Here is a 15218-nt window from a genome sequence, read left to right on the forward strand (position 1 = left end):
GGTGAGACGAGGAGGATGAGGACAGGGGAGGCAGGAGGATTACAGGGGAGGCAGGAGGAAGGGCAGGAGGAAAACAGGGGAGATAGGAGTTGGGGAGGCAGGAGGAGGACAGTGGAGGAAGGAGGAAGAGAAGGGAGACCGGAGGAGGACAGAGGAGGCAGGAAGAAGACATGGGAGGCAAGGGGGAGGACAGGCGAGGCAGGAGGAGGACAGGGGAGGCAAAGGGGAGGACAGAGGAGGCAAGAGAAGGACAGTAGAGGCAGGAGGACAGTAGAGGCTGGAGGACAGTAGAGGCAGGAGGATATTGGGGAGTCAGGAGGAAGAGTGGAGGCAGGAGGAAGAGTGGAGGCAGGATGAGGACAGTGGAGGAAATAGGAGAACAAGGGAGGCAGGAGGTGGACAGTGGAGGCAGGAGAAGAACAGGGTAAGCAGGAGGACAGGGGAGGCAGGCATCGGGGACATCTGACTCATAGCTGCCTTCTCCTAGTGACTGGTAGTGCTCATGAGCCAAAAGTGGTCCCTGAAAATTGCATACTACGTTATAAGTGTGCTGATATGTGCACCATGTTATTGCCCTCTCTCTCTCTCGCTTTGCTGTGGGTGCATCATGTGCATCTTGCCAGCTGTCACCCATATGGCGAGGGGCTGAAGCTCATTGGTTGAACTCGAATCGCTAGGGGGCTGGCCCAGGTCAGGGGAAAATTTTGGGAATGGCGCAGCACAGCTTCCAGAAAAACAATTTATTTCAAACTAGGGATTTCATGGCTAATTAGGGGTAAGACAGTACTTTTGCTCATAGATTATGCATGTATGAAATATACATAGTAGTCGACAAAGTTCCACAGCATGTCTTTAAGTGCATGGAAGCAGACCATGAGGTAGTTACTGTACAGAGCACACTGAGCTAAGTGTTGTGTTTGGTTGAGTACTACCTATGAGAAAATGAAGTAATTCTAATGTATTTTGTGAAGTTTAGGTGATTAAAAAAACAGATGCCCTTGGCGTTAGTTTAAACATGATTTCAGAATGTTTGTTGCTGTTTTTAAAACCTTAAAGGTCCTCATCACTCCATCCAGAAGAAAGGCATTAGCTTATGTTTTATGTTCTCTTTGTGGAAAGTATCCTGTGTGAGTATGTGTATGAACGATCATAGAACACCTGCCACTGTAAGGCACAAGTCTTCTGTTTAGAGTTGAATGGCAAAACCACAAGTAATCATGGGTATTATGGAGTGTGCTGCCTTGTGGGTAATGTAAGTCCCTTTCAGTTGTTCTGTTATGATCCACAGACAGGTGGTCGGGTTCAAATACACCAATTGAGAAAATGTTCCTCTAAAATGTTCCATCCTGCCCCGCTACACATGCACAACTGAGTGGCTGTCACTCATATTAGCCGGTGATCAAAGTTTATGTGATTTTTCTTGGCATGTGTCACCCCGGTACAAATATCTCTAATCCGGCGTTGAAGTTCCCCAACATCAAGTCACTACAATCAGTCAGAAGAGAACAGAATAGCACAGTTAGAGGCTCAGCTCAGCCTCTCTTTCTCTCCACTGAGGTATGTGCTAAAGGGAATCTGACACCGCCCCCGGCGGCCCATGAAAGCGCAGGGTAAAACCATTAGAATTAAATCACTTTTTGACAGCAACGAAACCTTCCATACATACAGTATTTGCCCAGTGTAGAAGTGGTCAGAAAGTGACTTTTTGGACCTGAATGCCAAAATATTCAAGAGATAAAAGGTGCTCAAAGTTGACCCATTTTGCACACCCCACCATACCATGAGACATCCATGTCTTCATCACTGGAAAAGATCAATGGTTGAGATTGATACTTAAAATCTTACAAACAGGGTTTTCAAACTATTTTATAATTTCTGGTGGAAAAAAACAAATCCTTTCCAGTGATGGTATGGTGGGGTATGCAAAATGGGTCAACTTTGAGCACCTTTATCTCCTGAATGTTTTGGCATTCAGGTCCAAAAAGTCATTTTCTGACCAGTTCTTCCATGGGAAAAAACATCTATGGAAAGTCTTGTTTAAATCAAAAGGGATGCTGTCAAAAACTGATTAAAAATGGATTTACCCCACAGGGCCCTGTGTGATGATATGATCACATGCAATACAGCACCTTTTCTTTCCCCAGTCCTTTCCTGTTTTCTGAATGAAAGGATGGGTGGTGGGGGGACTAAGAGTCAGGGACTCATCTGCCCCGTAACAAACAGAGGATGTATTGAAGCATCCCTGGCCGGAGACAAGGGCCGCTTTCATTCATGATGATACTGTAGTCACCACCACACCACACATGCCAGGGAATTAATTGGCCTGCTTCTTATTTGACTTCAGTCAGAGAGAGTTTTAACACACACGTAGCTAGGCAATCTAGCTAGCTATACTGAAGGGAATTCAATAAAGCCTGGACAGAAACTTGAGAGATTGATTATCTGAGGTTATATCAGTTCCAGGTCTTTGAATACAGTGCCTGCAGAATATAATCTGTCATAGAAGCCTCTGCCTCAGGCGCTAACTGGGCTATTTCTGTCTGTCTGAAGAAAGGGTTACTGGCTGTTACTGAAGAATACTTATTTCACCAGCCAGGCTCATAGACAGGCAGCGCTCCAATTACTGAAACCTCAATTTAGCTGACATCCTCACAAGCTGGAGATGTTGCTGTGACATATTGGAGTGGCCGGAGGGAGACAGGCTGTTACTGCAGATTACTTTTCTCATCTTGTAAAGTAGTGCACTACATAGGAAATAGGGTTCATGGGCCCTGGTCAAAAGTAGTGCACTACATAGGAAATAGGGTCCATGGGTCCTGGTCAAAAGTAGTACACTACATAGGGATTAGGGTTCTATTTTGGACACAACTAGAGTAATTAGGTCTATCTACAGTACAGGACAGGTTGGTGAATGACAGGCAGCCAGCCATATTGCCCAATACGCCCCAGCCCAGTTTCATCCATACCACATCACCTTCAAATCTTCCCTCTCCAGTGAGGGACTAAGCGCTCCTTTGAAGTACAAGAGGTCATGTGACTCACTGTATCAATGGCCTGTCAAAAAAACTATGCCGTTTTGAGCAGTCTCTTCTGTTTGCCTGCCGACTGACTGAGGTATGTGAACTCTGGGCATGGCAGCCCTCTCTGGACCATCGATCGCTCATCTCTCTGTCTGAGGCTCGGAGGCTAAGCCCCTTGATTCTAGCCCTCCCAGATAAGGTTTCATATTTTCTAGGTATTTTACAAATGTTCCATCCCGAGAATAAATCACTTTTCTCCCGGGTAACACGGAATTTCTCGCCCAAACCAGAAGTGTCATTCTAACTCATAAATATTTCTGGATTTGATTAGAGCTTTGTTCGACATGAAAATTCAGACCTGATGAGCCATACATTAAAGACATTTTATGAGACAAACCTAAAAAAGCCCAAACGATTGTGTTGTTATCCAATACATAGCCTCTGATATATAGACTAGCGCACATTATGCACAACAGAAAAACTTAAAAGCCCAAAGATGTAGCTATGCTCTCCTGGGTAAATAAATGAAACAAGCTCCAGTAAGCTAATATTTTTGAGTGTGGACTGTATTACCGTACTGTATTATACTGTAGCATATGGAATGGAATTATGCACCTCGTTCAAACCATGCAGCTGGGAGAGAACATGTGATCCTGATGCAGGACACGCGGCCTACAAAGTTACAATTATTGACTAGCATTTTTTATATACAGTTGAAGTCGGAAATGTCCATTGCTCGTGTTTCTTGGCCCAAGCAAGTCTCTCCTTCTCATTGGTGTCCTTTAGTAGTGGTTTCTTTGCAGCAATGCAACCATGAATAAGAGAATAATGGGGCAGCAGTGTAGCCTAGTGGTTAGAGCCTTGGACTAGTAACCGAACGGTTGCAAGATCGAATCCCCGAGCTGACAAGGTACAAATCTGTCGTTCTGCCCCTGAACAAGGCAGTTAACCCACTGTTCCTAGGCCGTCATTGAAAATAAGAATTTGTTCTTAACTGACTTGCCTAGTTAAATAAAGGTAAAAAAATAAGATCACCTCTTCTCAGCTGCCCACTGTACTGAGGCTAGGAAACACTGTCACGACTGATAAATCCACTATAATTGATCATTTCAATAAGCATTTTTTTACGGCTGGCCATGCTTTCCACCTGGCCACCCCTACCCTGGTCAACAGCCCTGCACCCCCCATAGCAACTTGCCCAAGCCTCCCCCATTTCTCCTTCACCCAAATCCAGATAGCTGATGTTCAGAAAGAGCTGCAAAATCTGGACCCCTACAAATCAGCAGGGCTAGACAATCTGGACCCTCTCTTCCTAAAATTATCAGCCAAAATTGTTGCAACCCCAATTACTAGCCTGATCAACCTCTCTTCCGTATTGTCTGAGATCCCCAAAGATTGGAAAGCTGCCGCGGTCATCCACTCTTCAAAGGGGAGACACTCTAGACCCTGTAACGCCCTGGCCATAGAGAGGGTTTTTTGTTTATTTTGGTTAGGCCAGGGTGCTACATTGGGTGGGCGTTCTATGTTCGTTTTCTAGGTTTTTTGTATTTCTTTGTTTTGGGCCGTGTGTGGCTCCCAATCAGGCACAGCTGAAGTTCGTTGTTGCTGATTGGGAGTCACACATAAGGAGGATGTTTTTCCTTTGGGTTTTGTGGGTAATTGTTTCTGTTGAGTGTTTTGCACCTGACAGGACTGTTTGGCTGTCAGTTTTCTTGTTTTGTTTTGTATAGTGTTCTTTCTATTATTAAATGCAATGATGAACACTAACTCCGCTGCACCTTGGTCTACTCTCTCTCACGACAGCCGTTACAGACCCAAACTGCTACAGACCTATATCTATCCTACCCTGCTTTTCTAAGGTCTTCGAAAGCCAAGTTAACAAACAGATCACCGACTATTTTGAATCCCACCGTACCTTCTCCGCTATGCAATCTGGTTTCTGAGCTGGTCATGGGTGCACCTATGCCACGCTCAAGGTCCTAAACAATATCATAACCTGCATCGATAAGAGACAATACTGTGCAGCTGTATTCATAAACCTGGCCAAGGCTTTCAACTATGTCAATCACCACATTCTTATCGGCAGACTCAACAGCCTTGGTTTCTCAAATGACTGCCTCACCTGGTTCACCAACTACTTCTCAGACAGAGTTCAGTGTGTCAAATCGGAGGACCTGTTGTCCGGACCTCTGGCAGTCTCTATGGGGGTGCCACAGGGTTCAATTCTTGTGCCAACTCTTTTCTCTGTATACATCAATGATGTCGCTCTTGCTGCTGGTGATTCTCGGTCCACCTCTACGCAGACGACACCATTCTGTATACTTCTGGCCTTTCTTTGGACACTGTGTTTACTAACCTCCAGACGAGCTTCAATGTCATACAACTCTCCTTCCGTGGCCTCCAACTGCTCTTAAATGCAAGTAAAACTAAATGCATGCTCTTCAACCAATCGCTATCAGCACCTGCCCGCCCGTCTAGCATCACTACTCTGGATGGTTCTGACTTAGAATATGTGGACATCTACAAATACCTAGGTGTCTGGTTAGACTGTAAACTCTCCTTCCAGTCTCATATTAAGCATCTCCAATCCAAAATGAAATCTAGAATCGGCTTCCTACTTCGCAACAAAGCATCCTTCACTCATGCTGCCAAACATACCTTCGTAAAACTGACCATCCTACCAATCCTTGACTTCGGCGATGTAATTTACAAAATAGCCTCCAACACGCAAATTAGATGCAGTCTATCACAGTGCCATCCGTTTTGTCACCAAAGCCCCATATACTACCCACCACTGCGACCTATATGCTCTCATTGGCTGGCCCTCCCTACATATTCGTCGCCAAACCCACTGGCTCCAGGTCATCTATAAGTCTTTGCTAGGTAAAGCCCCACCTTATCTCAGCTCACTGGTCACCAGTAGCACGCACTCCAGCAGGTATATTTCACTGGTCACCCCCAAAGCCAATTCTTCCTTTGGCCGGCTTTCCTTCCAGTTCTCTGTTGCCAATGACTGGAACAAATTGCAAAAATCACTGAAGCTGGAGACTCATATCTCCCTCACTAACTTTAAGCACCAGCTGTCAGAGCAGCTCACAGATCACTGCACATGTACATAGCCCATCTTGTAAATAGCCCATCCAACTACCTCATCCCCATACTGTATTTATTTATTTTTGCTCCTTTGCACCCCAGTATCTCTACTTGCACATTCATCTTCTGCACATCTATCACTCCAGTGTTTAACTTCTTCGGGAACGGGGGGCAGTATTGAGTAGCTTGGATGAATAAGGTGCCCAGAGTAAACTGCTTGCTACTCAGGCCCAGAAGCTAGAATATGCATATAGATAGAAAACACTCTAAAGTTTCCAAAACTGTTAAAATATTGTCTGTGAGTATAACAGAACTCATATGTTAGGCAAAAACCTGAGAAAAATCCAACCACGAAGTGGGAAATCTGAGGTTTGTAGTTTTTTTTAAGTGATTGCCTATCCAATATACTGTGTCTATGGGGTCAGATTGCACTTCCCAAGGCTTCCACTAGATGTCAACAGTCTTTAGAACGTTGTTTCAGGCTTCTACTGTGAAAGGGGAGCGAATAAGAGCTGTTTGAACCAGGGGTCTGGCAGAAAGCCTTGAGTTGTTTATCGCGCCGGCCGTGAGCGCGAGCTCCGTTCCCTTTCCTTTCTAAAGACAAAGGAATTGTCCGGTTGGAATATTATTGAAGATTTATGATAAAAACTAGAGGTCGACCGATTATGATTTTTCAGCGCCGATACCGATAACGATTATTAGAGGACCCACAAAAAAGGCCGATACCGATTAATCTGCCGATTTAAAAAAATATTTGTAATAATGACAATTACAACAATACTGAATGAACACTTATTTTAACTTAATATAATACATCAATAAAATCAATTTAGCCTCAAATAAATAATGAAACATGTTCAATTTGGTTTAAATAATGCAAAAACAAAGTGTTGGAGAAGAAAGTAAAAGTGTAATATGTGCCATGTAAGAAAGCTAACGTTTAAGTTCCTTGCTCAGAACATGAGAACAGAACATGAGGTGGTTCCTTTTATATTCCCAGGTAAAAAGTTTTAGGTTGTAGTTATTATAGGAATTATATGACTATTTCTCTCTATACGATTTGTATTTCATATACCTTTGACTATTGGATGTTCTTATAGGCACTTTAGTATTGCCAGTGTAACAGTATAGCTTCCGTCCCTCTCCTCGCTCCTACCTGGGCTCGAACCAGGAACACATCGACAACAGCCACCCTCGAAGCAGCGTTACCCATGCAGAGCAAGGGGAACAACTACTCCAAGTCTCAGAGCGAGTGACGTTTGAAACGCTATTAGCGCGCACCCGCTAACTAGCAAGCCATTTCACATCGATTACACCAGCCTAATCTTGGGAGTTGATAGGCTTGAAGTCATAAACAGCGCAATGCTTGAAGCACAGCGAAGAGCTGCTGGCAAAACGCACAAAAGTGCTGTTTGAATGAATGCTTACGAGCCTGCTGCTGCCTACCACCGCTCAGTCAGACTGCTCTATCAAATCATAGACTTAATTATATCATAATAACACACACAAATATGAGCCTTTGGTCATTAATATGGTCGAATCCGGAAACTATCATCTGGAAAACCAAAAGTTTTTTCCTTTCAGTGAAATACGGATCCGTTCCATATTTTATCTAACGGGTGGCATCCCTAAGTCTAAATATTCCTGTTACATTGCACAACCTTCAATGTTATGTCATAATTACGTAAAATTCTGGCAAATTAGTTCGCAACGAGCCAGGCGGCCCAAACTGTTGCATATACCCTTACTCTGCGTGCAATGAACGCAGAGAAGTGACACAATTTTACATGGTTAATATCGCCTGCTAACCTGGATTTATTTTAGCTAAATATGCAGGTTTAAAAATATATACTTCTGTGTATTGATTTTAAGAAAGGCATTGATGTTTATGGTTGGAGCAACGTGTACCTAAGCGATTATATGCAACGCAGGACAGGCTAGATAAACTAGTAATATCATCAACCATGTGTAGTTAACTAGTGATTATGATTGATTGATTGATTGTTTTTTATAAGATAAGTTTAATGCTAGATAGCAACTTACCTTGGCTTCTTACTGCATTCGCGTAACAGGCAGGCTCCTCGTGGAGTGCAATGTAAAGCAGGTGGTTAGAGCGTTGGACTAGTTAACCGTAAGGTTGCAAGATTGAATCCCCGAGCTGACAAGGTAAAAATCTGTCGTTCTGCCCCTGAACAAGGCAGTTAACCCACCGTTCCTAGGCCGTCATTGAAAATAAGAATTTGTTCTTAACTGACTTGCCTAGTTAAATAAAGGTGTAAAAAATAAGAAATACATTTAAAAAATTGGCCAAATCGGCGTCCAAAAATAACGATTTCCGATTGTTATGAAAACTTGAAATCGGCCCTAATTAATCGGCCATTCCGATTAATCGGTCGACCTCTAATAAAAACATAATAAAGATTGATTATATACATCATTTGACATGTTTCTACGAACTATAATGGAACTTTTTTTACTTTTTGTCTGGACTTTGTGAGAGCGCCTTGTGCATTTGGATTACTGGACTAAACGCGCAAACAAAAAGGAGGTATTTGGACATAAAGATTAACTTTATCGAACAAAATGAACATTTATTGTCTAACATGGAGACCTGGGAGTGCAATCAGATGAAGATCATCAAAGGACACTGATTCATTTTAATGCTATTTCTGACTTTTGTGACACCTCTCCTTGGTTGGAAAATGGCTGTATGGTTTTCTGAGGCTAGGCACTGACCTAACATAATCGCATGGTGTGCTTTTACCGTAAAGCCTTTTTGAAATCTGACACAGAGGTTGCATTAAGGAGAAGTTTATCTTTAATCGTATGTTAACTGCTAAATTGTAATTATTTCACCACTATGGCCTATTTATTGCCTTACCTCCCTTATCTTACCTCATTTGCACACACTGTATATAGACTTTTTTCTATTGTGTTATTGACTGTATGTTTGTTTATTCCATGTGTAACACTGTGTTGTTGTTTGTGTCGCACTGCTTTGCTTTATCTTGGCCAGGTCGCAGTTCTAAATGAGAACTTGTTCTCAACTAGCCTACCTGGTTAAATACAGGTGAAATAAAAATGTTTAATTAAATGAATTCACAAGTCTCCTCTGAACAGTTGATGATGAAATGTGTCTGTTACTTGAACTCAGTGAAACATTTATTTGGTCTGCAATTTCTGAGGCTGGCAACTCTAATGAACTTATCCTCTGCAGCAGAGGTAACTCTGGGTCTTCCTTTCTTGTGCCGGTCCTCATGAGAGCCAGTTTCATCATAGCGGTTGATGGTTTTTGCAACTGCACTTGAAGAAACTTTCAAAGTTCTTGAAATGTTCCTCATTGACTGACCTTCATGTCTTAAAGTAATGATGGACGGTCATTTCTCTTTGCTTTTTTGTGCTGTTCTTGCCATAATATGGACTTGGTCTTTTATCAAATAGGGCTATCTTCTGTATACCCCCCTACCTTGTCACAACACAACTGATTGGCTCAAACGTATTAAGGAAATAAATTCCACAAATTAACTTTTAACAAGGCACACCTGTCAATTGAAATGCATTCCAGGTGACTACCTCATGAAGCTGGTTCAGAGAATGCCAAGAGTGTGCAAAGCTGTCATCAAGGCAATGGGTGGCTACTTTGAAGAATCTCACATTTGTGTATCACTTTTTTAGTTACCACATGATTCCATATGTGTTATTTCATAGTTTTGATATCTTCACTATTATTCTACAATGTAGAAAACAGTAAATATAAAGAAAACCCCTTGAATCAGTAGGTGTGTCCAAACTTTTGACCTTTACTGTATATATATCTTGAACATGATTATCTATTTTGGATGCAATTTGAATGGAATTGATGGAGAGAGAGAAAGACAGCGAGAGAGTGCTCACAAGCACACTGATTTAAAGCAACGATTCGAGTGATAGGCTGTTTTAAAACTCTGCAGCTGCAATAAATAAAAATAAAAACATCTTTACAATTAAAAATTGAGCTGACCCCCCAAAGCCAGATGGAGATGGGTAAATTAGATGAGCATTCAGTCCATATATTACTGTAGCATAGACTATGCTGCAGCAATGTAGGCCTACCTGTCACGAGTAAAAAAGTTACCATGATGAGATGATACATACATTGTGAACTGCGCTCCATACTGAGATGCACTGTCTGTCCCCACCCTGAGCGTTGATGATTGATCATACAGAGAGCAGAAAGAAGGCCGTAGAGAACCAGATTTAGACATAGCATATAATTTAACAGTTCCACTCCACGTCATACTGTTCATAGAAATAACTTATTCGAATTGACTGGTTTCTCGCAGTTAAATCCCATAGCCTCGCCAGGATCGTGGATCATATCTCTGTCTCTCCTGGCTCTGCTTGGCCCTACACTGCACAGCTTTCTGTTACTGTCATGTCATCCTGCTAGATAAAAGGCCTCCTTCAAGGCCTGAGAGATAAACTACCCTGGCCTGCCCTGATCCCGGTGGCTCTCATTCGCCAGTCCAGATATGAGGTTGGGCTGCGGTACTCATGGAATGTAAAGTAGGCATCCCTGCAGTACTATATCAAACTGAAGGATTGGATGGCACTTGACCTGGGACTTCAGAGTGACATGGTTTTATTTGAGGTGAAGGAACATTGTAATCCTGTTAGGAATGGAAACATGGCAGTGGAAAGACACTTTCTGTCTGATCAGGAAGGAGTTTCATGGAGACCATCATAGAATGTAGCTCATATCATTCAGTGGGTTAGACAGGCTGTAACACAGACAGACACCACCACACCTCACCACACCCAACTCTCTCTATGTGAGCATCTCATTAAACCTCCAACATAAGGCCTTTGGTATAAAGTAAAGCAGGGCGATATGGGAAAAAAAATCCATATTACGATAAATTGCTTGAATTGATGCAATAACAATAAATAGAACAATACGTTTATAACATTAATGTGCACCACAGTCTTTTACAATGACCCTTTAAACTACTACAACTAGTCTGATGGTTGTAGCTACCAACGGTCCCATTAACAATCACCCATATTAGAAGTGTATTTCATTTCAAACTTCAGGTTTCTCTAGCATAGGATACTTATTGTGATGAACGATATCAGCCAAATGCCTGTGATAAGTGATCGGTATGGTCGGTATCGTCCCAGCTCTAGCCTAGAGTACCTTGTGGGTTGATGGGTCATTCATTACACCTAACTTATAACATGAAAAGGCATCATGTCAATTATCTGCAGACCCCACCTGCATGTGGTTAGTCCATCCAGGCATTCACTTATACTGTATTATTTTCCCACAACGCTCACAACATTTGTCAACAATTCAGTAGGACCTGCCACACAATTCTTCCATTTTGAAAAGACACTGGTGAGAAATGCATGTTGAAGATTCATTTGTTATGGAAAGAAACTAGCAGCGCTGTTAACATTAGGCCACAGTATTAGTATTAGATCAATCTGATAGGGTGCACTTAGCTTGCTCCGCCAAATGTCCCCTTTTCAGGCACTTTTTCACATCACTGCACTGTTTCAAGTTTGTCAAAACACTGTTTAAAGGCCCAGTGGAGTCAAAATTAAGTTTCCTGTGTTTTATATCATATTGTACAACAGCTGAAATGAACAATGTAAAAGTGTGAAAACATTGGATCAGTGTTATTTCCTGATAGTTGCTGGTTGAAAATACAATCTACACAGGACCTTCTAATCAGCAGGTTTGCATGGGCGGGAGTTTCGGCTTCCCATGGTGACATCACCCTGCGGTAAATTGGTTAATAGACCAATAAGAAAGAGAGTTTCAAGCTTCTCTGCCAATAACAGTTAGTTTTCAGTTTTCTCCCTCCCCACTCAGACCACTCCCAGACAGTCCTAGCAAAATTGGTTGAGAAAAAAATGTTGGGCTAAAAAGCTATTTGTGCCCATTTTATTGGAAATCTTTTACAGCAAGGCACTTAATTGTTTCCCAGAAATGATTTGATATAGATATAAAAATGGCTGCATTGGGCCTTTAAAATTTGTCCAAACATACTGTATATCCATAAACAAACAGCATTTCCAGCAATGAACACTAGAGAAGACACAACCTCTAACCTCTGCCTGCACATTTCAGACCCATTGTGTGATTGTCAACTCGTGTTACCATGTAATAATAATTTAAAAAAATAAGCATAGTACACAAAATTAGGCCTAGTAAAATCTCCATCCCTCTCAAAAAAAACATGGTGCTCCATCACAATCTCCATGTTTAACTAAAAGAGTCTGAGGACAGTGAGAGGCACAATGATGGCTATGTGGCCCAATAAGGGGGTTCTGCCAGAATTAAGATGTGGCCAAGAGCCAAAATGGCTGCCTGGGCATGCAGGAGCCAAGCGCCGATCCGGCCGGCCTGATTGAGCTGCCGCACCAGCCCAGCTTCACCACACTCCACTGCAGCTCAGTAAGACGACACTGGCACTCCAATGCCACGCTGGAAACAGAGCCAATGTTCAGGTAGCCTTAATGGAACAGGGGGTAAGAGGGTTCAGCGGACAATAGAAGTTCTATGTGTCGGTGATGTAGAAGAGCTACTCAACACTTTGTATAGAACTGCTCCTTTCACTTTCAAAAACAGTGAATAACAACAACATACAAACAACCTGAGATATGCATTACAACTTGTTTACTAACTTCCAGTTTCCTTACGTATCGGCTCCCAATTATGAAACCATCCAGTCTAATTATACTCTACTGCCATCTGTCCTTTGAAATCTCTCAGACAGAGAGAAAGCCCATTCAACATCAACAGGGGGACAAAACCCTTGAGCAGGGGGAGGACAGAGGGAGTAGGGGGTAGAACGGGGGGAGAGGCATTAGGTCAGGGGGGAGTAGGGAGTAGGACAGAGGCCGCAGCCAGCACTCTGGGAAGCCTCACCCAGATTAGTCACACAGAATTAATCTGACTGGAGAACAATGGCCGCCGAGCTTCAGGCAAAGCCCAGCTGTCGCTCCGTGAAAGAAAAGAGAAACAAGATTTAGGGCCCAGAGTGGGTGTCTCGAACATAGACTTCTGCTGGAGAGAGGGAGCCTGCATGCAGTAGCAGTGGGCAAAGCTGGGCAGGCCACGAGACACACAGACACAGCAACCCCCAGTGCAGTCCTCATCAATAAGCCTGGGTTGTGTTTGTCTTCCAACAATAGGCATGTGCTGCTCTCTGAGAGAACTGAAAATGCAGTGAGCGGCCTATGGCGGGCCTCAGCTCAACTCGATTTAACAACTTATCCTAAAAAGTTATGTCATTCACTAAATGATCTCTGGAATGTATAATATGTGTTTATACAGGCTGCAGGTGTTTCCCTCTAGTCAAATAATGGGATTTGAAACTTACTTGCACTCTCCATTTCCATCAGCTGTGGCCTCACACCTCCCCAGTTTCAAACACAACTCTGACATAGAGCATCTTAAACCTGCAAACAGAATGTGTCAACACAACAACAACAGCACAATCCAAGTATAAATACTCATGTCTTCTTTCTATTTTCACATTTGAGGAGAAGATTTTCACATACAGTCAACACAATAACAAAATAACACCCAAGTGCTTTGTTAACTAAGCCATGAGTAATAAATTACAGAACTATCCCTCATGAAGGTGATTGTTATGGCCTAGGTGTGACTACAGCCATCTTGAAGTGCAGTTTGTGGTGAATGGGACTTGACATCACACTGGTAGGTGCATTCTTCCCTTTTCAGCTGTCCCATCGAATGTACTATATTTGGGGAGTAACACAGCGCTGCGAAAACGGTTCTGTGTAACTCGACTCAAAACTGCCCCAATATCCGAGGCTTGAGTTTTCATATTCCTGTGAAAAGTTATAGACTGAACAGTGAACTTTCTGGCAAACGCGTCACGCACAGCGAACCGTCTGTTGCAGTGTCTGTCTGGCACCAGGTTGGTCTGGCGCGAGCTGCGTCTGCGAGCCGAGAGTGCAACAGCTGTCTAGCGAGAGGCGCACGCACAATGAATACATCCACATGAAACGTATGGAGGAAATGGAAACAATATCCATGTGCAAATAAAACCTACATAGAAAGTATACGTTGGAATGAGAATTAGTTATAACAGAGCAGTTATACATAAATCTTAATTGTTTATCAGTGCGTTGTGGGGGCTCAAATCACTGCAAATGATGAAACTTTCTCACAATTGTGGGAGTCATGCATGAGACTACAACCAATATCAATATGTCTGATGTTGACAATGTGATGCCTGGCTATCTGTGAATACAAAAAAAAACTTAAAATAGAAACAAAACGGAAGCTGAAGAAAAAAGAAGCACAACTAAAGAGGCACTTTTTCCAAGTAATTCCCATATGTCAAGCCATCCTCAAAGAGAGAAGCTGCCTTTGAAAAAACGCTTGGAGATCGAATGCAACAAGTGCAACGTTCTGAGATAGTTCAAAAAATAAGGTTTGCGACTTCTTCCTATTTGTTCCTATCAGAATTTACTTTGCAATAATACGAGCGTGTGTAAGTGAATTCATGGAAAACATCTCCGTAATAGGCTAAATGTATAATTACATTTTTTTTATGAATATTTACCCACTGTGTATCGAACCAAACATGGTTTAATATTATTATTGCGCTTACCTCGTGTTAGAACAATCAGCGACAACAGGAAAGTTAGTTTCACAAAGAAAGGATGCATTCCTTTTTTTCTGATTTAAAATTGATAAATAAATCCACCTGGAGTTATCATAGATCCTATTTTATTTTCCTCTTCGACAATTAAAAAAACGTCGAATTCATAATTTCATGGATCCAAAAAAGTAACCGTTTGCGGCGCGTCTCTGTGAACTCCGTAGTGTACATGCAATGTTGTCACTCCAGTTTCCAAGTTGTAAATGATTTGAGGGACTCAATTCCTCCATTCCCAATTCCACATCTAGGGGCGTTATCCTTCCGCGCCACAAAAGCCTTGTTCACATTGGCAGTTTGAAGTGACTCAATATTTGTTTTGTTTTTTAGAATCTGCTGTTTTTCCTACAATCTGAACAGCCAAAAAGAACATGGAATCAGATATGTAACAGACACATATATTATTTGAAATCATATAAAATAG

At 42.4% G+C, this 15218-nt stretch overlaps 1 protein-coding gene across 2 annotated transcripts in view; it reads right to left on the minus strand.

Moving 5' to 3' along the window:
• The window catches only part of LOC106585423 (neurogenic locus notch homolog protein 1), a 56499-nt gene extending 41493 nt beyond the window's left edge, over positions 1 to 15006 (minus strand). For both annotated transcript variants that reach the window (XM_014171599.2, XM_014171598.2), the window contains exons 1-2: positions 14747 to 15006; positions 13484 to 13562 (exon numbers count right to left, since the gene is read on the minus strand). In XM_014171599.2, the coding sequence (XP_014027074.1) occupies positions 13484 to 13562; positions 14747 to 14804 (137 nt within the window). In that variant the 5' untranslated portion in view covers positions 14805 to 15006. The remainder of the gene's footprint in view (positions 1 to 13483; positions 13563 to 14746) is intronic.
• Positions 15007 to 15218: the final 212 nt, after the last annotated feature.

This window comes from Salmo salar, chromosome ssa24, assembly GCF_905237065.1.
Source record: "Salmo salar chromosome ssa24, Ssal_v3.1, whole genome shotgun sequence".
In the NCBI taxonomy this organism is placed as follows: domain Eukaryota; kingdom Metazoa; phylum Chordata; class Actinopteri; order Salmoniformes; family Salmonidae; genus Salmo; species Salmo salar.